At 36.3% G+C, this 27818-nt stretch overlaps 1 protein-coding gene across 1 annotated transcript in view; it reads left to right on the top strand.

The window, feature by feature from the left end:
* Positions 1-27818, top strand: part of LOC145671296 (dipeptidase 1-like) — a 408614-nt gene that overhangs the window by 287039 nt on the left and 93757 nt on the right. Inside the window, exon 5 of the mRNA XM_081740265.1 lies at positions 16729-16861. Within this exon, the coding sequence (XP_081596391.1) occupies positions 16729-16861 (133 nt within the window). The remainder of the gene's footprint in view (positions 1-16728; positions 16862-27818) is intronic.

Below are 27818 nucleotides of genomic sequence, written 5' to 3'. Positions count from 1 at the left end.
GTAACACAGAACTGGATCTAGTAGTTTTAATCTAGTAGTCTGATCTTGAATTTTAACAAAGTGAGTGTTTAATTAATACTAAAACAGTGTTACTTATACGGCTTTGACCTTGAATTATGACACAGATTGGTGTTGGCATAACACAGGGACTTTGTTATATTAATACTTAACAGGTGTAATATTAACACACTACACACTGTGTTACTTTCTTCGCGTTGGTGCAACATCGACACAAGTAACTCGCAACACTTTTCTCCACACTACTAACCCTGACATGGTGTCGAATCAACACCGAAAATATTAACACAGATCCGAATTTAACACCGCTCAACACCGGCTATGTGTTAAAAACGTAACACACCACCTGTATTAAAAGCTAACTGTCTGTGGTCTGTGTTGAATTAACACGGCATAATGGTAGTCACGCTGGAACCACTAAACTGTGTTAAATTTGAGTTGAATTAACACAATCATTTTTTACTGTGTAAAGAAAGTGTATGTGCTTACGCTTTGATACGTTTTTGCTGCATTTTTGTACTAACTTGTGGATGCTGAATAAAATGGAGGGATTTTGAAACTTGTTCATTCAAGGTGCCACCAGAAAAATGATCCGAAAGTTACGATATGACCTCTTCTTATATACATAAAGAAGAAATTCATGAAATATGCCGTAGTACAAATTATGTACCTACTCACCAGGGCGATTTTTTTTTTTAAATCACAGATTTAGTTTAGATCTAGAATCTCTAATTAAAGTTTGATTTTCATGCGGTTTGTGGCAAATGATCAAAGAAGGTTGTGAAATTTATGGGACTATATTTGATGATGCGAGGTAATATAGACCACACCTCAAGAAAAAACAACAAGTATTCCTTCCTATGGTTTTCAAATTATGGTTTTCCTTAAATAGGGATTGAAATGCATTTCTTATAATGTAGTTTATTTTGACAAAAGTGCTCTTTCATTAAATGCGGGAACGAAAAATTTAGGTTATATGGTATATTGGTTTTTACATTATATGTATACATGCACAACACATTTTTCTAATAATATTAGATATCCGAAAATGCTCCTGACTGTGCACAAGTTTCCTTTCGTTTTGAAGTGAGAGAGCAGAATAAGGTAACGTGGTTGTGAGTGTTTTAACTTGTTACCTGCTGGTTGTGTTTACTCGACAAACAGAAATGTCAGTGGAGCGGCTCAAATATAACAACTTCAGTGTTATATGTGACTGTGTATCTTACGATTTAAAACTAGAAACAAACACTGGTGGAAAAGGAAGCAAAATGCGTTGCCGGTCCCAAACAACATTTCTAATTGATACATACTAGGCGTTTTGAATGTGGGTAGTATACAAGTTTTCAGCAAAGGCTCGTTTGTTGAAATTGAACTTTGAATGGTTAAAATACTTAAATGTTCAGCCATTTTGAAAGTGTATTTCCTAAAGGAAACAAGAATAAATCCCACAGATATCATAGATATATAGGCACGAGAACGGACTGCGAGAAAGCAATATGCTATTACTACCTGAATACTTAAAATGTAGTTTCCAAGCGTTCAGTTTGCACATACCATAACTATTATTGAGTTCGTTCTCACTACGGAGAATGTATCTTATGTTCAAACACGTTAGTTATTATTAGAGTAATTGTGGTGACTTTAGCAGTAGGTTAATATTGTTACAAGCATCATAATGCCCTATAACAATATTTCTCAATTGTTGGTCTGCGGTGTCCTAGTGCCTCGTGGAACAAATTTAGACAGTCTCTGACATTATAAGCATCTCATCATTTATTAAAAACAAGAACAATGCCAATGGATCTCCTGCATATGTCTACTGTATTTGTATTTTTCTTCATAAATACAACTGTAATTAAATTCTTATCTTCTTAATTTTGTGATCTACCTCAAAACAACAAAATACGCAGATGCCAAATTATAAAAATGTTGATGTCTGCACCAGGAGCACCGTAGTTTACCTGTTAGAGCGTTGGACTTATTTCCACGTGATCGTGGGTTCGATTCCCGGTCGGTGCTTCTCAATTTTCGGCGTCATTCCAGTGTCGTGAAGCAAACTGAGGAGTCCCGTGAATAAAAGATGTTACGATCATTAGGTCTAGAATGCTTCTAATACACATTTTAGAGATGTGACGACGCAGCATGCTGAATACATGTTTGTCGCTAGGATGAACGTAGTTCATCCGGTTGCTAACAGATGACGTTTTAGCGGCTCTGACCCAAAAAGGGTCTATCACGCTAAGTGGTGTTTTGGGGGTCCGTACCTTGCCTTAAATGTAAAAAGAGGGTTCGAGACTGAAGTAATTGGGAACCATTGAATGTGTTTAATGATACGACATTTCCCAGATACTAGGCTACCTAAAATTTACGTTATACTAATAAAATTAAAAATCAACAGAAAAAGGGAAAGAAGTCAGTCAATTAATGTACAGAAAGTACCTTCCCATCATTTGTCCAGTCTAACCGAGGTATATCTCTAGAAACATTAGCAGGCCGGTAGCAGCCCAAAAATTTAGCGGGGGTGGCGGCTGAAGTTAGGGGGGCGATCCAACCATATTATAGTTGATCAGCATATTATATTTCATTTGCAAGCCTATCTGAAAATTTTAGGGGGGCCAGGAAAAAATTTAGGGGCGGTCCCCCTAAGCCCCTCGTGGATACGGGTATGAACATTAGTCAGTCTATCCACACATCAGATTTGAACGCGGAATCTCGAAATCACAAAGCGAAAGCACTAACTAATGTTGCCTTTCCGTTGCTTTCGTGGCTATGAGATTGGCTTTGATGCAGGAGGTTAAAAGTTCAATTCCCCGTAGGAGAGAACTGAAAACATTGTAGTGTTCCGATTCCATATTGAACTGTAGGTCAAAGTTTCACATAGCTTCAGTGCTGTAAAGGATCCCTAAACTTCAACCAACAACAAGTTAACTACTATTCTATGTCAGATCGATTTATTTAAGGGACACACAGTCTTTTTATATTCTTATTACATAGGACTTTTAGTTTATATAAAAAATAATACTTGTACAGAATTCTTATGAAATGAATAGTTTCGTAAGGTCTTATCGAATAAGGTATTTAGGGTCTATTGCGAGAACTTGTTGGAAATATAGTAAATAACCTAAGAATTAGGATCAGTGGCGTATCAAAAAAATCTGAACGTGTTTACCGCATCTTATATAGGATAAAATGTTTACAATGGAACCACATTTATCGATAGCCTTCATCTATATTTTTATATTTTATAACACGTACAGAAAACTGTATTCGCAATAATCATGAGTGTACTGTTAGTTGTAAATTAGACAACTTAACCCGTATCTATCAACACCGAACTTAGAAAGCAAACACCGAAGGGAAGTATCTTTGAAAAATAATTTTAAAAAACTTGAAACTGTCTTAGAGTGGAGTTTTATACTGTGTAAATTTGGAATTTGTTCTTGAGATGTGCGTATTACTCTCGCAACATCCTTCCTATATAGGCCTTGGCCTTTTCTACCCTCCCCCATCTTCTGAACAGCATAGTAGCATTAACGTTACATTTTGAAGAGGAACACTGACGCAGAAAGCTTGAACTAGATACTGGAACTTGAACGTACTAATAGAAATGAGTAGTAATTGTGGCTGTAAGCTTGTGTTGATTATCCCCTCCCATCACAATACATAATCAACACAAGTTTACAGTCACGAATTTAACAGTACTTTTATTGTATTTATTTTTAGTGATCAGATCCCACTTGAAACTGTGGATCTCTTTTATACCTATCCATCTATTTGTAGAAAATCAGTTTATCCCCGCAAGAATGGGAGAAATGACTGGCTACTTGGTCCAGCGTAAGATATGTTGTGAGTGCAGTAGATGAACTCCAGGACAGTCGATGGTATTCTTGAAGAGAACGACTTCGTTTGTATTCAGAAGAGAAAGGTCTTCCGCTACTCCAACGGTCGACAAGAGGTGTTACTGGAAATGACCCTGCTAAGGGCCGAAGGGTGGGTTTCCGTAGCTGAAGTTCCTACCAAATCGAAAAATTTCGAGGCTCACTAAAGAAACAAAGTAGTCATGCATCCTAGTTCTGTGTTAGTTTCTTTCGTGGTAATTGGCATCTGGAGAACTTTTGGAGCTGCAAACCGGCGAAAGAAAACTGATAAACAAATAATCACTAATGGTGGTTGAGCTTTGTGCATAGAATATCCTTTGTAGCTCGAAGGAGTTCAGTCTTAATTTGCACTAGCGTCCGGTGAGATTGGACCAGGAGGTGAGGGCCCAGACAATACTTCCCTTCATAGGGACCTCTAACGCTGCGTGAAGTATCTTCTGAATGCTGAATACAATGATTTAATTACTAGTGGTGATGAACTTCCTTGGATAGGTGTATCTGAATTTTCAAGTGGCTGTTGTTTTCTCAGATGTCTGCATAGAAGAAAGTACAGGTAGTTTTGACGAATATCTTAAGAGATTTGTGGTTGGATAAGTAACATGGTTGTTGAGGGCAGAAACTGGCAGCACGATGTCCATATTCCTTGTAGGAAATAGAAAAGTTCTTGTCTAGAAAGAGGTCACAGGGTTCCTCATGGAATTCCCTACACCTGTAACATACTGTTGGGTTAGGACAACTTCTTGTTAGTGATTATACTGCCAACAATTCTATCATGGAGTATATTGTGGTGAGCTCTGAGATTCAATAACTCGAATGTGAATGCCAGAAGGCGTGTGATATTTTCCGCAATGCGTAAAAATGAACAAACATTGAGTGTTGCCTGCTGAATTTAGAATCCTACTGAGGTGGTACACTTTGGCTTTCCGCGTTTTGAGTTCAGCGGAGATTCCTTTAGTATTCAGTGCAAAGAAAACACCTAAGATGACACACTTGAAGTCATGAAAAGAATGCATCTGCTGGTGGAGGCTATAGAAGGACTGGGTGCAGTGGAAATCTGCTGGTGATGATGTAAATCGTCCGCGTGAGGGATAGTATCTTCCTTTGCAATAGCTGATAGAGCATGAGCTGGCTTGTTAAGTACTAATGGGACTTCTGTGTTCGATTTCTTTTTCTTGGTCCTTATCTTCTTCGAAACTATTTTGGGATTGACTGGATGCCCACTGGATATTTAATACGTCCATTATGCTGGAGTTACTTGTAGATGGAGAAGAGTCTTCTTTGGTTGAGGTCCAGTCTTTTTTGTTTTCTTCATGCTCACATAGTATGTGAACGTGTGTCTTGGTACTACGAATGGTACGACTGTTTACGTACTACGAATGGTACTACGAATGGTACGAATGGTCAATAATGACAAGATGTTTTCTAAAGGTAATCGTGTGTGCGTTTACGCTTTTTATTTTGATCCACCGAACCGAGTTTTACGTCCCACGTTGTGCCGGTTAGGCTAAAGGAGACGGTCATTATGAGAAATGAATGAAATGGTGGAAAGTGGGAGGAAACGGTAGAACCCCGAGAAAACCCACGCACACGGTGTTTGTCCACCACAAAGTTCACTTGGTGGGAGCAGGGTTTGAACCCTGGACTCCATGCACCAAAGGTGAACGCTCTACCACTGAGCCACCGCGGCCCGACGAACACCAATCATATGTGGAATAGAGCGAATTTCGGTGATAACTGGGAAACACTAAACCTACTCTTATATTGTTTATTGCATATTTTAAAATGCGTTTCAGTTCTTCCGAAAGGACAAACTCATATTCTTTCCATTAAGGAGATGTCTTACCGGTAGGACGGCGGCTCGTGTACAGAAGTCCTTCCGGAAGAGCCTTCCGGCAAGGACAAAAGCTTTTACGTTCTATCATTAATTTTGGATTGGGACCACTTGAATTCCCATTGGGATCTGAACCTGATCTCATACTTCGAAGATGTTCGCGCGCATGAACTATACAGCCAGAAGGGAGCTATTTTGTCACTCCGAATAAGTATATTAACCATTGATATTGGATTTTACATCCCATGTTTGCTTACTAAGTTTTATTATTGTATTAAGCATATAAATATTCAGCAAATGAGTATATCTTCAATTAAATAACCCATGATATTATTAAGTTTATAAAACGTGGTAGGTAAATTAATGTTTATGCAATGTGTGTGTGTGTGTGTGTGTTATTATTTACCCAGAACAGAGACAGTTGACTGCACGTAATTTCCCAGGCTTTCAGTTTAATTGATGTGGTCATTACCATGAGGGTGAAATCCCACTGAGCGTTATATGGTTAATTAAATATTAAATGAGATACTCATTTTTTTTATTATTATTACGTGCTCTATTGAAATGCACATTACATGGTCAACCGAGTTCTCTTTTACAATTATTTCAATGTTTTACCTGAACAAGCAATGCTGGTTGTCAGATGTGGTTTTGTAAACAGTATATAAAATATATTCACGTCAAATGATCTTCAAAGTGTATTGAAAATGTTAATTGCAATTTTGAAAAATTGTGTCTACATCTCTTGACATGGATTGTAATCCATAACCATGAATTGGTTTTGATCCAAAACTTAATTGCATTGTGTTAAATATTACGGCATTTATTGGTATTCTTATTATTCTCCCACTCATACCATATTTTCTTAATGTAAATTATATATTTAATTAGTAACGAACGTTACCGTCGGTCAGGTTGTCAGAGTTACAGCCCCCTTTCGAACATTTTTTTCGAAGTACAATACTCATACTAAAAGATCATTAGCTCCAGAAATCTTTAATCGACTAGCTGCTAGCGCACATGCCTTTGATACATGGGAACCTAGGTTTGATTGCCAATAGGGTATATTGAAATTGTAACCAACTGATTAATTCTAGGGCCTATGGAACCCGGAGGTTCATTGTCGCGTTCAAAAAAGCTCTCCAATGATTTCTATCCTTAGCCAACTGGACCCAGTTTCTATTTTGTTTTCCTATTTCTCCGAGATCCATCTTAATGTTGTCCTCCCATCTGCGCCTAGGTCTTCCTAATGATCGTTTTCCGATTGGTCTTTCAGTCAAGACTTTGAAAGTGTTCCTGTTTTCTTCCATCCTGGCTACATGACCTGCCCACCAAACAATGTAAGCCTCCTAGACTTGATGACCCTAACAATGTTGGGTAGACCGTATAATAATTATGTAGTTCCTCGTTATGAAGTTTCCGCCATTCCCCATTCCCGTTCCTCTTGGGTCCGAATATTTGTCTCAGGATCTTGTTCTCAAATACTTTCAGTCTATGTTCTTCCCTCAGAGTAAGCGACCATGTTTCACAACCATACAGAACAACGGGCATGATTATCGTTTTTTGTAGTTTAAGCTTCGAATTCCTTGATAGAATTTGCGATAACAAGAGATTTTGAACTGAATAATAACACCAATTCCCTGCTTGTAGTCGACATTTAATTTCTTTGTGAATATGGTTTTCACCTGTTAATATCAATCCTAGATATTTGAAAGCATCTACTTTGATATATTAACGTATCTATGATTTGAAATTGTAACACATTACAGTTATTCAGACATCACAGTTACTACCTCCTTAAACTATAGGTACATGTCACATGCAGTCAGCGTTTTGAGCAGATATTCTGATCTTGAAAATCACCGCTATCCGTTAATATATTAATAGATTGATTACAATAACGAACTCTCCTTTAGATTGGAACCACTAGAGGAGATTTGTTGTCATTTACTTGCTAGATGTGTTATTTTTACTATCTTTATTCTTGTAGTAGAAAATCAGATTTGGATAGAAACCGTTATCCGTTAATGTATTAACGGATTGATTCGATTAACGGACCAAGAAGTCACTCTAGCTATGTATTGTAAAAAGGAATTCAAATATTCACTTTTTGTTCATGACTTTTCGTATAGCTTACCAGACGGGTGTAAGTAGTCATTGCAAGTTAGGATGATAAGGATAGGTTCCTTTAACGAACTAGGTCTATATAATCGTTCTAGATGTCAGTTGCAAAATATAAACTTGCTAAAATTCGACTTCATTCACGACTTATCACGTGGACTAACGGACGAACGTAAATCGCCGTTAGCAGTTGTGATATTAACGGATTGATTCTACTAACGATCCATTATTATCACTCTAGCTATCTATTGTGGAAAAGGAAATTATAAAATTAACTTCCGTTCATGAATTATCGTATAGTTTAACGGACGGGCGTGAGTCTCTCTTACCCATTAGGATGTTAACGATTGATTCCATTAACGAAATCGGTCAAGATAATCTATCTAGCTGTCTGTTCCAAATCACGAAATTGCTAAAAAAAATTGTGTTGATTCATGGTGTGGACTAACGGACGAACGTATTTTGCCGTAGCCTGTTATGAGATTAATGAATTGACTCCATTTAACAAATCCGGCCGAGATAATTGTTGTGGTTCCTTTCAAGAGTTATCGTGCGGACTAACGTACGGCCCATACTAGCATAACACTATTGTAATTTCCACTTGCCTAGTCCTAATTACAGTAAAACCAATTAGAAAATAAAAATCTGATTACAGTGAATATCTGATGTCCAAAATGATTGTCGTATATCTAAAACTGTCTTCTTGTAAGAATATAATTTGATAATGATTTTGCAGGATACTTTTAATACTGATACTATGTGTATAATCGGGATTTCTATATTTGTGGTAAATTTCATAGCAAAAGAATTATAAATACGAAAATTAGAATGAGTAAAACAAAATGTTGCTAATTGAGCAAGAAAGATTTATTTTCGTTTTATTGTTCTTATTTACTGCTCTTTTGCCATGAAATTTGCCACATACATGTCTTTGTCGATTATACACATACTAACATTATAAGAAATACCGGGCGAATTCATTATTAAATTATATTCCTACAACAACATATTTATAGACATGCGACAATAATTTTGGACATGAGTGTACGTGTGTGCGTACAAAATTGTTTGATTTGCCCTTTCACTTGATGTATTATAATTGAATGAGTGAGTTGAAAAAGGTACACATTCCAGAAAATAGGCAAGCTAAACTGGGATGGTTATATTCATTTTATATGTACCTACACCGCTTGAGAGGAACAAGGAACTCATTCATTAGTTTTAGGTCCTCTTTACTAAAGTCTCCGGGAATGTATGAGTGAAAAATTGAACATATTTCTGGAATGTGTTCATGTTTCCACCCAGTGTTCGAAAGTTGAGGTTTTTGGAATGTGTTCCTTTTTCAACTCACCCATTCAATTGTAATAAATACTGCAAAGCGATTAAACCCCGATATTCATTTTGAAACACCCTATACTTTCACCTATAATGTATAAATCCGGGTTTTAAACTAAAAAAGGCATTCTATTAGAAGCTATATTGAGTTTTCTAATTTTGTTTCCTACTACTTACAATATTCTTTACTTGGCACCTTATACATTCCTATACTTTTCAATATTCTTCGGCAGAACCGCATATCGAGGCCTTTCGTACCCCTTTCATACTTCTTAAGATCAAGACTCCTATTCGTACAAAACTGCATTACACACATATGCTGTTATCAGCGTTTTCTTCAGTTATATTTCGATATTTCTTCGAATGCCTTCTTCGCCTGAGCCATTGTGGATTTTACATCTCTTTTCCCCCCTTTTATATTGTTATTATTATATCTAGGTTTAGCAGATTATTGGAAGAGTTCTTATCGTCCCAAGCACTTGGTGGCCATACAGCAGATGTCCAAAATTACTGATTCCTATAGGTTTATTAAAATATATTTTGCGTTTATTTGTTCCAGTTGAGTCAGAATATTATTATTATTATTATTATTATATTTATTATTATTATTATTATTATTATTATTATTATTATTATTATTATTATTAGTAGTAGTAGTAGTAGTAATAGTAGGAGGAGGAGTAATAGCAGTAGTAGTATATTATTGTTACTGGTTGAATTGGAGATTAGAGTCTATTTCAGCACCAAGACTATATGAGACGTGGACTGACAACAACGTGACAGCTCCCATCGAGAATCGAACCCGGTCCTGAACTGCAAAGGCGCATATATTAACTATATAGCCACGTGGACTATCCGGATATTATTATTATTATTATTATTATTATTATTATTATTATTATTATTATTATTATTATTATTATTAAGTAAGGTCGACTCATTCTTCAAATGATAGTAAAATGTAGCTTTAATTTTACGTAGTTCTTTAAATGATATATTATGATATTGGCTGTTTCTATTTTAATCTTGTTTTATAATCAGCTTTAATCTTGTAATTTGTATATATTAACCTTCTGACAAGGGTCTTAACCTGCCAGTATTCATTCTATACTTCAAATTTTCTGGACTGTTTTAAATGATTGTATAATGGTTTTTAACATAGTGTATTTTTGCCAATGAGCTGTTCACAACACTGAAAATAAAGTTATAACTATCATTGTTAATATTATTACTAATTATTTCTCAATAAAATAAATGTTTTCCTTGAAAATGCACACACATTTAATGGACATCATTTACTATGAAGCACTTACAATGAATGATCATATGTGGTGCTGACATTTTACTCTTCTCTTGTCTAATGTCCATATCTGACTTTTACAGTTAACTTGCTTGTTCTGATGGAAATTAAAATTAGCCTTATTCTACAACGTACTAGATCTCCAACAAAGTCCTTACTTTCATTAGTTAATGTTTTCCATGTAGTCAAATTATTAACGTACACTTCTAAGTAATTAGGACTTTTGGTAGAAATACTGAAGCTCAGGTAATGGGTAACTTGATAATACATAACTTTACTCTGTCAACAAGCATGTGTTTAATAGTGGTGTTGAAATGAATGTCCACTTCAGAGCAGCAGATTAATACCTAGAGAATTCGGCGCCCCCGTATTGTTCCCTTATCAAGCTTTTCCTTCTTCTTATAACATAAGAGAACTAACGTTTGTTGATATGCTGCGCTAAAGTTTTATCAAGCTACTTGGACAGATCATTGCAACAACCAAAAGCGATAATTATGTATTCTTTTACAAATAAGAGCTTGTTAAATTGGCAAAAGTACAGTACCTTTTGTTGTATTGTGCCTTTGCTGTGCCATCAGTTAAGGCTCAGAATAATCTCTAAAATACTCATTGAATAAATGTGACAATTGGTGATGAAACTGATGCACAACACAGCACTGAACTACAAAATTATGGTTCAGTTTAAATAAAATTCAAATGTTTCAATTTTGGGAATGACTAGTTAGGGAAAAGGTGAGAGAGAGAGAGAGAGTGATAGGTTACGACTAAGAGATAAAGGATGAACACTAGCCCGGCATTCCAATGAGACTGGTGTCGTCCTGGTCATCTGGTCATCTGAATGATGAATGGTTTTCCATTTTCCATGTAGGAGCCTGGATATATTAGAGTCAGCAAGAACTGGATTTTAATCGTGCTAGACTGCCAGGGGCGGCGAGTTCTCTCGTTACGATACGTCTCCGACGATGTTCTCCTACACCTTCATTCCCCTAGTCAGATATTGGACTCTATTGAATATGGGGCGATGAACAAACAAAATGGTACTCCCAAGACATGGAGTTAGTTGTTCACCAATGGAGCGACGTGCCTCCCACGACGATCCTGCACCTTCCCAAACCTTGTGGCGAAAACTCCCTGTTGATGTGTCCTCCATGGTATTGCTTAATCGAAAAACGACGAGTCTGACCAGTGAACTAGGAAATGTCAAGCTAGGCGGTAAGGAAGGAGTAAAAGGAAGAAAGAAACTAGTCGCGTTTATAGACAATTTCAATAGTGACAATTAACAAATACATCCTTAAACAAACTGTCTGGCAATGTACAATATTAATCAAAGTTTTATTCCATTGGATTTTAAATGTCCATAATTCTGTCGTTGATAAATGTAATTTAGTAAATTAATTGAAATTAGCGAATTAAGTTAAGCGTTTCTACAATTATCACATGGTCGCTTCAACTCTAATACACAGCTACTTCACAGTACACAGGTCCACTTGGAGAGTAGTTACGGAAATTTACAATTATTTAGGTTTCACACTATCGATAAGAAATTAAATTTCATTAGATTAAAAACTATGAGCTTTACTAATGTTCGAAATGGGTAACAGCATTAATTTCCAATAGCAATTGTCCACTTTTGTAATTATTTTGTATGTGACCACACAAATGGCATTTTAATTTCGATTCTTTTACGGTAAAAATATTTTGTGATATAACGGAAATTCAAAAAGTGTTTCTTTACGAATTTCTAAAGCCTTCATTCTTGTCATCGTGATTAATCCGATTGGGTAGAAAAACGTGATTATCTAAACAAACTCATCAACATTAAAACACTGATTACGCATATCAGACTTTGACCGTTTCTAATTTCGAAAACGATTCTGCGTAGACTATAAGTCACTACTCGGTACCTTCTATATCATATCGTCATTACAATGGTCGTATATAATAACTTCCTTTAAGTAATAAGAAAAAAATTGTTGTGACTCTTATAGAAACTATTGGGTTTTGAGCGGAGTGAACATTTGAGAACATTCTTGACAAAATTTTTAACAAATTTATATTTTTTGAAACAGACAAAAATATTGATTTAATAAGTTCCAATGTTTCGGGGCGACACGTCGTTTACTCATGTTCAACACTTTTTATTTCTTTTTGTTATCAGCGCCTGGGGCCACAATCCCGCTCGCCTCCTCTCAGCTACAGCTCTGACCATCAGATGATTTATTTGCATCATCGAATAAGAATAAATGTATACATATCATACTAATAAGGCAAAGTGTAATGAAACAGAGAAAGATTCGAAATTTCTCCTAAATGTGTTTGGTAATAAATAGTAACGACAGATAGAGATTATCTGATTCACGGATGTCTGACAAGTCTTCAAAATTGGACAAACGTGCCATTGACAATATACCTCCGTATACTGAACTAATCATATTACTTTATCATCTCAGAGAGGTTTAATCCGATTGAATTATTCAAACGATTGATCTTGGTTGACTGAATTCGAATTACATCGCTCTGTCCGCGAGAGATTTTTATTGGGTTATGACGGGATACCTCGAAGTGTGTTCGTTAAATCAGATATCATGTAACAACATAACTAGATCGTTTGTCTCTGAAGATTTAATAAGTTTTAATAGGTGTGAATATCTTTATCACTACAGATAGATCAATATATTGAATTTCGGAAGTCAATTTGAAGAATCTTTACCGGTAAATCTTTCCGAGATGTGAAAAAGGAATATCATCATGAAACATGTGAATTGTTCAATATTCCAACTAGTATGAGAGATTTACCTGAACAAAGTTAGAGAATAACACAAACAACTCCACAAGAGAGAAGAAAAAAGAAATACTAGAAAGAACTGCTCATGCACTATATTTTGTATATACAGCTAGACTGTTGTATGGAAACACTTTGAAAATTGTTCTACAGTTGCTGATAGGTTTAGTTCTGATATGAGGTACATAATATGAAAAAGTTGGAACATATTAAGTTTTTCTATTTTATGTACCTAACATTAGAACTAGCTCTATTAATATCTTAGAAACAAATTCCAAAGTCGGGCCAAATCACTAAACACAAAAATTCGTGTTAAAATTTCGAAAATATACCATCTCCTCCTTTAGGCATTTTAACCCTGTTATAGCTTCCAAATAGGGTCTAATATTAGTTCGAAGCTTCCCTTGACTCGACTCACGCGTTCCTTATACTCCTACGAGACACCTGGATTGTTCTTAATCAAATTTGACATGGTAATTCGAGAGCATGTCCTGAGTGTCGTTAGGGGTTGCATGTCCTGATCGGACACACCATTGAGGAGTAATCACGGGAATAATCAATAACGAACTATTGAGATGATATTTGGAGAAAATTATGCCTCCTGAACAAGGGCGCCGATCCTGTGGGGCCGGGATGCCCAGGCCCCCCAAAGCTCATGTGAACCCCCCTATTGTATTTATGAATATACAATATTTGGCATAATTTGAATGCAATTTGTCTTACAATCCTTATATATATAAGTAAATGTTAGGATAGGAGAAAAACTGACGGAAGAGAGTGCAATTGGAAGAGGCGTTCGACAAGGATGCTGCCTCTCGCCAACACTATTTAATGTCTATCTAGAAGAGATAGTGAAAAAGAGCCTATATGATGAAGGCTATTCTGTAGGAGGTAGAATGATTAGATGCAAAAGATTTGCAGACGATATGGCACTTGTTGCAGAATCTGAAAAGAAAATCAATAAAATGTTAGAAAAAAATGAGAAAGGGCTTTGAAAAATATGGGATGAAAATAAATGTTAGAAAGACAAAAGCCATGGTGATTGGAACGAAGGTGTCTGTGTCAAATATAAAACTAGGAAGGGAGAAAATAGAACAAGTGAATAGTTTTCGATATCTGGGTAGTATTCTTAGTAATGACATGAAATGCGAACGTGAAATAAAAGCAAAGATAGGAATGGCGAAAGAAGCCTTTAGGAGGAACAAAAGTCTGTTTTGTGGGACCTTGAATAAAGAGTTGAGAAAAAGACTCATAAAATGTTTCGTGTGGAGTGTTGTACTATGTGGGCGGAAACGTGGACATTACGTAAAAGTGATGAAAATCGACTGGAAGCCTTCGAAATGTGGGTGTGGAGAAGAATGGAAAGAATTAGTTGGGTCGAGCGGGGAACGAATGAGAGAGTGTTAGAAATGGTGGGTGAGAAAAGAACACTTTTAGATATTATTAGGAAGAGGAAGAGAAACTGGTTGGGACATTGTCTAAGAAGAAATTGTATCATGAGGGACGTCCTAGACGGTATGGTGACGGGAAAGAGAGGGAGGGGGCGAAGGAAACTACAATTAATGGATAATATTGAAACAGAAAGATCATACGCAAAGACGAAAAGGTTAGCGGAGGACCGTGGAGCATGGAAGCTTCTTAGCTGCGGCAAGTGACCCGCCAATAAAGGCAGAATACCTATGATGATGATGATATATACCGTCTGCATCTGAATGGGCCCCCCAAATTTACAGAGAAATCGGCGCCCTTGCTCCTGAATATATGAGAATTGTGAAAAATAAATAACTGAGGAACTGTAGAATATAGTAAATTGACAAATAGTGCAAATATAAAATGTTTTGTGAAAACATGATAAATTCCCAAAAAATATGAAAACGTTAATGAGCATATAATTATTATAATCCTTACAACTGTGTTAAGTAAATAAAGTGTAACATAAGTTATTAGTATATAATGTATACCTTCGTCAAATTCTACTTTCCTCATATTAGCGGTCTTTCATGAGCCGGAAGTGATGGTCTTGACAGAAAGCGCTTCATTGAAACTTTAGGGGATGGAGGAGATCGAAACTAACTGGTGTCTGAAAATGTGTACCAAAAAAAAAAAGAAAAAAAAAGAAAAAGAAAAGAAAAGAAAAGAAACTTGTTAGTTTTGTGTTAATTTTTGCAAATAATACAAAATCAACATATTTCATCTTTGAGGAAAAAGTAAACTACTTCTGTATTGGTGTTAGAAACATTCAGGAAAAGTGAGAGTAAATGTTGCATTTGTGAGAAACTGGCAAGAACAATTAGAGAGGGAGTGTGTCATGTACTTTGAGAAGAATTTCCTGTCTTATATCTACCGTATATATATATATATATATATATATATATATATATATATATATATATATATATATATATATATATATATATATATATATATATATATATATATAGAGAGAGAGAGAGAGAGAGAGAGAGAGTATATTTATTTATAATATAAAACACTACGCTTACTTGACTTTCGATAGAAACGACCTACATACTGTATATAAGTATTTTTACTCTCTCTCTCTCTCTCTCGCTCGCTCTGTGTGTGTGTCAATAGCGGGTGTTTAAAATATCCCAGGCCACTCCCACTTCACTACGTGTAAAAGATTTAAAAAAAATAATAATGGCAATAGAGTAATATTGTTGGGAAAAGAAGTTTTTCAGTCTGAAGTGCAGGAAACTTCCCAGCCACTTCCATGGTTTGACTACACACTGGTAAGGCGTTCTATATTAAATTTTAAAAAAGCACCGTTGCCAGTTTAGTACGCTTTGATTTAGGATTTAGATTTCAGGGTTTTCGGCATCTATAGCCATTTAGCCAATCACTTATGAGGGATAACGTCCCTCGGCGAACACACAATCCAGAGAAGGGCCATGGCCTGGGACCTATATATTAGGTTTCACTCCGGTATTTGCCTGGTGTGAATGAGGAAAACCCAGGAAACCCTCATTCAGGATGTCTGTCTGAAAAAGCTTTTTACACTTCTCCCACCTAGTGTCCCCACCGGAAATCGAACCTGGGACCGCTTCCACCAAAGTTAATACGCTTAGATTGTCACTATACTAACAATACAGTATTACTGGAAACTGATTCGAGGTATTGTGGGTTCTCTCACAGAACAGTGTGCATTTTCCCCGTGTTAGTGTGGTTTGTCCTTACGGTTTGTTCAAACAGATTAGTAAACTAGAAACGTCACTTTTTCTTTTAACATGGGTCTCCTTTCCAGTGCGGAGCCGTAGCAGCATGTGCGGTTGGAAAAACTCGTCGGACTTTTGATACAACCTGTACTCTCTCTCTCTCTCTCTCTCTCTCTCTCTCTCTCTATATATATATATATATATATATATATATATATATATATATATATATATATATATATATATACATTATAACAATGTGGAGTAATGTAATTCTGAATTTATTTCAGTTTTGGTCTGCGTACGTTCCTTGTGATTCGCAATTTTTGGATGCTGTTCAACTAACGTTGGAGCAAATTGACGTCATCCGGAGATTGGTTGAGAAGTATCCTGGCCATACTCAACTAGTCACAACGTCACAAGGTAAATTAATTAGTTCATGCAAAAATTGCTTCGGTCTCCAAAATGGCAAAATTGAGTTAAAACCGGAGTATTAACTCCACAAATTAAAATAATTACTTCATGCAAAAATTGCTTCGGTCACCAAAATGGCAAAATTGAGTTAAAACCGTAGTATTAACTCCACAAGGTAAATTAATTACTTCATGCAAAAATTGCTTCGGTCACCAAAATTGCAAAATTGAGTTAAAACCGGAGTTAACTCCACAAGGTAAATTAATTACTTCATGCAAAAATTGCTTCGGTCACCAAAATGGCAAAATTGAGTTAAAACCGGAGTATTAACTCCACAAGGTAAATTAATTACTTCATGCAAAAATTGCTTCGGTCACCAAAATGGCAAAATTGAGTTAAAACCGGAGTATTAACTCCACAAATTAAAATAATTACTTCATGCAAAAATTGCTTCGGTCACCAAAATGGCAAAATTGAGTTAAAACCGGAGTACTAACTCCACAAGGTAAATTAATTACTTCATGCAAAAATTGCTTCGGTCACAAAAATGGCAAAATTGAGTTAAAACCGGAGTATTAACTCCACAAGGTAAATTAATTACTTCATGCAAAAATTGCTTCGGTCACCAAAATGGCAAAATTGAGTTAAAACCGGAGTATTAACTCCACAAGGTAAATTAATTACTTCATGCAAAAATTGCTTCGGTCACCAAAATGGCAAAATTGAGTTAAAACCGGAGTATTAACTCCACAAGGTAAATTAATTACTTCATGCAAAAATTGCTTCGGTCACCAAAATGGCAAAATTGAGTTAAAACCGGAGTATTAACTCCACAAATTAAAATAATTACTTCATGCAAAAATTGCTTCGGTCACCAAAATGGCAAAATTGAGTTAAAACCGGAGTACTAACTCCACAAGGTAAATTAATTACTTCATGCAAAAATTGGTTCGGTCACAAAAATGGCAAAATTGAGTTAAAACCGGAGTATTAACTCCACAAGGTAAATTAATTACTTCATGCAAAAATTGCTTCGGTCACCAAAATGGCAAAATTGAGTTAAAACCGGAGTATTAACTCCACAAGGTAAATTAATTACTTCATGCAAAAATTGCTTCGGTCAACAAAATGGCAAAATTGAGTTAAAACCGGAGTATTAACTCCACAAGGTAAATTAATTACTTCATGCAAAAATTGCTTCGGGCACCAAAATGGCAAAATTGAGTTAAAACCGGAGTATTGTTCCTATAGAGTATACATATGTTTCTATGCATAAAGGGGTTTAATTTCATTCATCTAACATTTTATAAACACTACGCAGAATAGACTTGAATCAGTGACCGTAGCCTTTTCTACATGCAGAATTATATTTGTTTTATATGTTAGTGGCAATAGTATTCGATTAATATAATTTTATCTACATACCAAATTTCAGCGTCCGAAAAGAGGATATGTCCAGGAAAACTAAGGAGGTATGGTAGCTCTAACATACTACAATAATTTTAGACTTCTAATCTAACTGTATCTTACCTAACTTACCTAACCTAAAATTAATGGCAGTTGCTTTGTTGTAAAGAGGACTTTGGTAAAAGCCTTATCTGGCCATTGAAAGTATAGTAACACACTCATTTAAAATGTGCAATGCTGAACAAGAAAAACACATGTAGCCACCATCTGCAGCTTATACCGCCGGTAAAGTTCCCATAAAGAGTGCCAAAATCAATTATTTCAAGAAACTTCTGTCCTATGTTCCTGATGAGCACAAGCAGTTCTATGAGTTGATCATGGATTGAACTACTTGAGCAGATAGAGCGATAGTATTTTTTTTTTTTTTTTTTGAGAAAAACAAACCTTAAAGCAATATTTAATATATTTTGTTTTATAAATTAATGTAATCAATAAGCATATCTTTGTTTCCATTAGGAGTTATGTTTTTTTACAACATATTATAGATATTTAACTGGGTAAAAAAACGTCTTAACACAATTCTGTTAAAAAGAGCAACAGAATAATAATAAAAATGAACTTACATGAATACAGGGCTTCGTCTATAATTTACGTGCAAAAAAGGGCTTCTGTCCAGAGCGGAAAACAATTTTGTTACCATGGCAATGAGCAAAAAACAAAACTATATATATATATATACAGTATTCAATTAATGTAATTTTTATCTATGTGAAAAAAGGTTCATCTTGATTTTAGTTTCAAAACAGCTATTTTCTTTTATCTTTCTCGAAACTAACCTTGTTTGACTGAAGCCCTTTTTTGCATTATCTGATTCAAATATTAAAAAGGAAAAACGGAACCGAAATATAGGATCGTAAGAGGTATGGACATTGTACTAATTAAATTAAACCAGCAATGATTCATTACGATATTTTAAGCGTATAAGTGGATACTGACGAATGTCCTTTGCTGTTAAGTCAATATACACGTAATAGCCAGTTAAATTAGACTGTAACTTAGAAAAAAAAAATCCGAAGAAGCTGAAATTTTGTGGATACCTTTATTTTGAATGTACTTAACATTTCCTGAAAAGTACTCTTAATTTGAAAAAAATGAAATGAAATGTTTAACACTCTACGACTGTGCGTTTAACACCAATGGAGACGGATGATTCAGGCAAGTGAATGATGATGGAAGGATTGGTGGAATGAGAAAGTGAGAGGAGACGGTAGTACTTCGACGAAAACCCAGAAACAAGATGTTTTCCAACACATACGTATTTGGTCGGGATCGAATCAGAGACCCCATGCACCAGAAATCAGCGCTCTACCACTGAGCAGCCGTATATAAAATATGTTATTTCTCAATCATTTATATACTTTATTAATGATCGGAAATCTATGGAAGGAACTTGGATCAGAAAATTGTTATTTTTAACATGAAGTTATATTTTCTTTGATGACATCGATAAAAAAAACAAACAACATTTTCTTCAAACTGTTAAAAAAAAGGATACAATCACATTTATCGTATCCATTAGACTAAAATGTAATTAATCGGTGCGCAACGCATGTTATTCAACATGTCTTAATTAATATATAGTTTTATATAGATATACGAGGGAGGACCCAAAAATTCGGACTGAAAGTGCGCGGTCATTCCTAGGCGTAGTAGAATTCTACCGCTAGGTAGGTCTAGGAGAGTCCTTCTCAATTCAGTTGTCCAAGTGGCATCTGCGTAGGAGGTAGAAAATTGCACGGGCCGGAATTTTTTAGCCCGGCCCGTGAATTTACAATGAATTTTTAGCCAGACCCGAGTTCGAAATATGTTTTAGCATTTAGGCCCAAGCCCGCCCCGAGCTTTTGTGATAATTAAATGAGCCCGAATTACACAAACTTAATAACGCAAAATTGTATTTTTATTTACAGCAATTAGAGGTTTAATATTGCAAGTTGTGCTTTAAAAGTTCTCCAGAAAGGATGGTGCAATACATATCGTTGTACAGTATATTTACAAAATTAGGCCCGAGAAGTATGCTTGTATATTCAAAAATTTACGGCCCCAGCCCTGCCCGAGCCCGGGCCCGAAGTGATATGTGTTTTGTAGGCCCTAACCCGCAGATCTCTAGTAATAGGTTGATATTGAATTATAGTGTTGTTTTACCGAACTGTTCTCGTTTGCCAACTGCGAAATCGTGATGAGAGATTTAAAGAAAGAAAAACTATGTGGGAAAATTTGCTTCTTGCTTGTAACGGAAGTTACCAAATGCTTTAAATAGGCTTTCAAGAAAGATGCTATGAGCGCACACAAGTTTTCGAGTAGCCTGAGCGGCTTTAACATGATGAGATCAATGTTGAAGACCATGCTCATTCTGGGCGCTCTTTATCATCTCAAAACAACGAAAACATTGAAAACAAATTCACAAAATAAATAAATAAATAAATAAATAAATAAATAAATAAATAAATAAACAAGGATAGTTGTTTCATGATCGGAGTCAGTTGGAGCTCGTGCCAGCGGATTTATAATGAGGATTTGCAAAAGAGACGCGTTTCCGCTAAGTTTGTTCCTCGCCTTCTCACACAGGATCTGGATATTTGTGCTTTCAGGAGTAGGCTATCGTTCCCTACCCTCCGTATTTGCCAGACCTAGTCGCGTGAGACGTTTTTCTACTCCCGAGAAAGAAAATATCTAAAAGGGAGGCGTTTCGATGATGTGGAGGGTGTAAAAAGAGTTTAGCAGAGAGCATTGGACGATATCAAAGTTGAAGATTTCCAGAGATATGCTTTAAAAAAGACTGGAGAATTGCATCGCATCTAATGGAGTTTACTTAGAAGGAGATTTTCCGGTTTAGTTTGGATCCACCCTCGTATAATTAAAATTATACACAAAATAATGAAATCGTATGGAAGACATCTTGGATAACAAATGTTAAACTTCCCCCTCGTATAATTAAAATTATACACAAAATAATGAAATGGTATGAAAAACATCCTAAATAACAAATGCTACGCACTATTTTGTTCAAACTCTAGATTGTTTTAATGTTCAAATCACTGAAATAGTAAAAGGTATTTTAAAAATTTCACTCTTTAAATATTCTCCTGAAATGGAGGTTTCACTTGCGTGTATGTTCTAAAAGTATTTTAGGATCTTCCAGAAAAGTGGTAAGTGTGTCAAAAAAAAAAAAAAAAAAAATGATATTGTGCATTGTTTCTAGATATTACTTTTTTCTCCTGTACTATTGGAATAACGTTATTTCCCTGTTTTAAACTTTTCTTAAGATTTCAACTTAGAAGTTTGCATTCTTAAGGAGAACTTTTTTTTTTTTCATCTCTGGAAACAGCTTCCCCTGGTAAACAGCCTGCTACTTATCACTTAAATTCTTCAGCAACCCGAAAGACAAAAGATTTGGGCAGAGCCCATCGAGCGCTGTGAAGATGATATGTAAATGGCATATGTAAATTAAGAAAATATTGGCAGCTGCAAGCGATCGATGATGTAGCGCTCTGATTCTCTATCTCCGAGAACAACATGAACCGCTGGGAATACACTCCTCTCTACGAATTGAGTATATTGTGGTGTATGTTGAAACCGCTTCCGGTAATGAAAAGTTCAGAACATAGTATCTATTTTAAAAAACGAATTTTTACAGTTATTATTTATTCATCTAAAGATACATAAGATTATTTGAATTAGAATATTATCTATCTATGTATCTATCTATTTATCTGTAACTTCCTGGATTAAGGACCTAACGAATGAATTGTTGCAAAAACAGAATAACATTTGGTACTACAATTTGCGAAATCAATAAAAACCGAATTTGTACATAATATTTGTATATGCAAGATATTTTTAATACATCTAATTTTCATCTAATTATACTTACGTGTCTCATACTCAGAGGCTTCCCAGTTAGAAATGAAATGAAATCTTTGAGTTTTACGTCCCACGGTTATGCCGATTAGGCTAAAGGAGACGGTGATGATGAGTGATGAATGAAATGGTGGAATGAAGAAGGTGGGAGGAAACGGGAGAACCCCGAGAAAACCCACGCACACGGTGTTTGTCCACCACAAAGTCCACTTGGCGGTGGCTGGGATCGAACCCGGGACCTCAAGCACAAGAAGTGAACGCTCTACCACTGAGCCACCGCGGCCCCGCTTCCCAATTAGAGTTTTATATATACTTTATGCCAGTTTCCCATATCAGCGATATTCCATCTTACTCATCTCGTAATTCTTATACTCTGATAACATGTATATATAGTATGTATGTATATATATAGTAAGAATTTCGTTGTAGGTATTTCATTACTAAATTTTGTATTAACTCCAGGATTTATGTTTATTTTTATTGTTTTTTCAATCTTTTGTCGTATGCACTTTGTTTTTAATTACCTTTAGTTTGTCTCGTTCGTCCAGTAGTCAACTTGTATTCACTATGGGCTTATAGATTTTTAATTGACACTTTCTTGATATTAGTAGGGAATCTATCTCTCTCGGATGGACTAGTGTATAGCGTACTCTCCTGTACTACGCGTGGTTGTAGGTGCGATTGCTGTAGAAAAGCGTTGACATTTGAACGCATTTCGGTGGTTTAGATTCCGTCTTGAACTCTAGGTCTATGTCTCACATAGTCTCGGAGATGAAAAGTGGCTCAGTAGTACAGAGCTTGCCTTTGGTGCGTGGGGTCGCTGGTTCGATCCCGGTAAACAAAGTTTATGGTGGGCAACATCGCGTCCGTGGGTACTCCCGCTTCCTCCCACATTGTAATCCCACCTATTCTTGCATTATTATTCACTTGCCTTAATCATCCGTTAAATTTGTGGGACGTTAAACATCTCATTTCATTTGATTTTTCGAATGCAACATTTTTCAATTTTTTTTTTTTTTATCGGTCGCAGCATTTATTTTCCACCAATCTTCGTTTAATTTCTTTGTTAACTTCGTACTTATCCGTAAGAATTGCAGCTAGATGTTGCTAATTGAAAGACATATTCTAATTAACTTAAAGCGATTATGGTTGAAAGTGCTAAATAAATAATAACACCATTTCGTTGTTTTATGTTGTTTTTAATGTGATGTTGATGTGCGCATTTAGGTGTGTGAAGGCGAATATTCTAGGCGTGGTCGTATTGAAGTAGAAATATTAGATAGCGTGACATTTGCAAATACATATTAAATGTTACAAGGTACAGAGTTACTGTTACAAGAGGTACGTTCTTTATATATAAAAAGATAAGCAAATGTAATAAACTAGTAAACAATTGTTATCATACATAGACTAAACAAATTTATGATGTAATAATCCAAATTAGTTTGGGTTCTATGTTATGGAGACTATTGAAAGATTAAGGAGAGCTTATTTTTAAAAGAAAATATTTCCATCTAAGATTTTTGTAAATTGATCTTTAACGACTTCTCAGTCTTTGGGATGGAATGGGACTTAATTGCTAATTTTACAAAAGAAGTGAATGAACACATAGATATATTCCTTTTTGGATCAGAGGCTCAGTGGTAGAGCGTTCACCTCCGGTGCTTGGAGTCTCTGATTCGATCCCAGCTCGCTGCGTGTGGACTTTGTGGTGGACAAACACCGTGCTCGTGGGTTTTCTCCGGATTCTCCCCTTTCCTCCCACTTTCTTCATTCCACCATTTCACTCATTTCTCATTACCACCGTCTCCTTTAACCTAACAGGCATAACCGTGGAACATTAAACTTAAAGATTTCATTTCATTTCTTTTTCTTTTTTGGATCAAAAGATCCAATATATTTCAGGCAAATATGTTATTGTACGCCTCATATCTCGGAATCTATATATAGTGTAGCTCAACACAAACTATCAGTTAACTCACTATGATATGCTTATTCCGTTAAAAAAAAAAAAAAAAAAAAAAATACGAAAACTCGACTTAGAATCAGTCAAACATTTTGTGGGTCTTGATCCAAAAAAATCAATATATTTCATTCAATTAAACATTTTCTTGTACGACTCATATCTCGAGAATTTCATATATTATAGCCAAACTCAAACTATCACTTAACTTAATATGGTGTGCTTATTCCGTACGATTACCCTCTTGGACTCTCCTCTTCCGGTCCACAATACCTTAACATACCTTGGGGTCACATTTGATACCCATCTCACATGGAACGCCCACCTTCGTACTTTGGAAGCCAACATTCGCCGTCGCATTAATCTCCTTCGACATCTCAAAGGCACTGCGTGGAGTCTATATGCTAAATTACTTCTGTACACCTATAAGGTCTTCGTCCGACCGGCACTGACACATGGCCATCTTGCCTGGCTATCAGCGACTACCAACTTTTATGCACGCCTCCAAATCCTCGAACGCCGTGCACTCCGCATAGCATACTCTCTACCACAGCACACACCTACTACCGAGGTCTACCGACGCACCACTATGCCTACACTTCTTCCTCATCTCCGACGCCTTCGCAGCCGCTACATCTTTCAGCGCATTTCGAATGCCCATCCTATACTTAACGAACTCTTGGACCAAACACCTACGGAACCCAGATACGCATACCCGCCTCTCGATCATCTACTGGCCATTTACGAACAGGAACATTCGCCTGAGACGCACAACCCACTTCGCCGTATCTATCACCACTACGGCCACATCCACAATCCATGATCCCACACATGGATATCTCTGCAGTTTAGCTTCCACCGTCTGTACACGACCACATTCCAATCTATGCACCATTGAACGCTCATCCCTAATCGACTTACTTCTCCAACTCTTTATTAGATGACGTATTTGCATCTTAATTTTGCATAACAGCCTGAGAACTTTCTCATATAAATTTGTCAAACCTTTTATTCAATCACTGGCCATAGAGACGGCATAACCGTCTGCGGCCCGCCCATCCATGGATGGGAATGAAAGCCCTGTGAAAAGAAAAATAGGGGCAGTTCAAATATTTTGTTGTCCCTGACTCAAAACCAAATTATTGGCTAAGATTGCAATCTTTTGATCCATTTTTTGGATCACTCGTAAAATTCTTGTTTATATGGATACGACTAACTTTATATTGTGATTTCTACCAAAGACATCCTCGTTTGGGCAAACTCTTAATCAATCAAAGGTCATTCCATAGATTCAGAAGCCACTAAAGATCAATTTAACAAAAACATTGGAGATGGAAGGGTACCCTATCGAAAATAATTTGTTCAATTATAGTTTGTATTTGGTCTAGGAATTAATTCGTGCGGTTGGTACGCACACATTGAAGCTGTAGTACAAACACAAAATACATAAATACCTTAAGAAAAATATTGTCCATCGCTAGCCACCACTTTCGCCCATCTGTCAGGCAATGCACGGATTCCGTGGCGAAAGAAGTCCTCATCCTTGGAAGCGATCCAGTCAGAGACCCATGTTTCGATATCTTCTGAAGAAGTAAACCGCTGTCCAATCAAATCGTTGTTCATGCAATCGAACAAGTAGTAGACCGAAGGAGCAACGTCTGGTGAAACTTCCCATCCGACATTTTCTAAATAGGTTTTGACCGGTTTTGCGACATGTGGGCGAGCGTTATCATGTTGAACAATAAGTTTATCATGTCTGTTCTCCCATTCTGGTCGTGTTCTGGCCAGAGCTTGCTTCAAACGCATTAATTGTCGTCGATAACGTTCTCCATTCATAGTTTCACCCGGTTGCAGCAGCTCATAGTACACCACACCTTTCATATCCCACTATATGCACAGCATAACCTTTGCACAGTGAATATCTCGTTTTGGTTGTGATGGACCTGGTTCACTTGGTTTCACCCAGGCCTTTTTTCGTTTAGGGTTCTCGTAATGGATCCACTTCTCATCACCCGTAATAATTCGATGCAGAAACCCCTTTCTGCTCTGTCGTTGAAGCAGCAATTCGCAAATGGTTTTTCGTCTTTCAACGTCTCTGTCTTTCAATTCATGTGGAACCCAATGTGACATCTTTTGAATCATTCCCATGGCTTTCAAGCGTTTGGAGACTGTTGTTTGATCAACGCCTAATGCTGCTGCAAGTTGTTCCTGCGTTTGACACGAATCCTGCTCGAGCAATGCTGTCAATTCTTCGTCTTGAAATTTTTTTGGCTGTCCAGCTCGCTCTTGGTCTGCCAAGCCGAAATCACCACTTCTAAACCGAGCAAACCACTTCTGACACGTTCGCTCAGCTAGAGCATGGTCACCATACACTTCCACCAAAATACGATGACTTTCAGTCGCACTTTTCTGCATGTTAAAGTAATGCAGCAGGACACCCCGCAAAAACACTTTATCAGGCACAAATTGCGCCATGTTCACTTAACTACAAACTGGTGTTGTTGACGCTTTAATCCACTGCCCTATACTACGAACGATACGCGATGACAGGGGTTTGCAACACATGTGTGGATACACGGAACTGTGGGACGCTCCGTTCGTTGCGCCATCTCTTGTCCACCCGCACGAATTAATTCCTAGACCAAATAAAATTATAATATAGATTGTGGGCTAGATATACAGGATGTATGAAGAATCTTTATCCTATTTCTAACTGTTAAAAATGGTTAATCATATTTTAAAAAAACGCCTACAGTTTAAAATATGGGCTATTCAAGTTACGGTTTTGTGCTGGAGATATCACTAATGTATAAAATCGTTTCACTCTAGTGGCGTTTATCGCATACTATAAGTATAAAATCGTCAACTCCAGCCAATGTTTAAAGTATGACTATCGGCTGAAGCGCTTCGTGCTTTTGTATATAAATCTGAACAGTTTCTTCCAGGGTTGTCAACCATACGATAATTTATCGTGATATACGATAATTTAAGCCTTCATACGATATACGATAATGCCCTTGCGATAATAGGTGAATATACGATAATTTTAGAACGGGCACTTTTTTTTAGCAGTTTTTGAATGTGTAAATGAATTGTAGGTGTGCATTAAAGAATTATAACACACATTTTTAAGTCATTCTCGCCAAAATAAATCAATAACGATTTGAGAATTGGTAACCCTGCATTCCTGCATCCATCACATTTACGTGGAGGTGGCAATATTGTTTGTTCATGATAGATGGCTCTATTATTCGCTCACGTGAATGTTAGCGCCTTTGTTTGGATGTGAAAAACAAAGAAGTTAGAATCGTTCTGTTGCAAGTGAAATTACGTATCACGTAATTACTTTGCGTAATTAAGTATGATAATGGATAGTGACACCGATGTGGAGTTCGAAACTGAAGATTACTAGATAAGTTTATTATATATTATTGCTATTACTAGTAGTACTATACTTATTTCTACAATTATCACGACACAACGAATATACGATAATTTTTTTTGTAATATACGATAATTTTAAGGACGAAAATCGATAATTTTGTTCTCCGAAGTTGGCAACGCTGGTTTCTTCCTCGTTAGCCATTTTCATGCTATAACTCTCAGACTGAATGAAAGCTTCACAGAAGACATCTACATGAAATAGGCCTATAAGAAAAAATATATAGAAAACTCACC

This window comes from Thermobia domestica, chromosome 2 (assembly GCF_964235325.1).
Source record: "Thermobia domestica chromosome 2, izTheDome1.hap1.1, whole genome shotgun sequence".
NCBI classification, from domain to species: domain Eukaryota; kingdom Metazoa; phylum Arthropoda; class Insecta; order Zygentoma; family Lepismatidae; genus Thermobia; species Thermobia domestica.
Note: the sequence above shows the minus strand (reverse complement) of the source record. Positions and strands in the feature narration are given on the sequence as shown.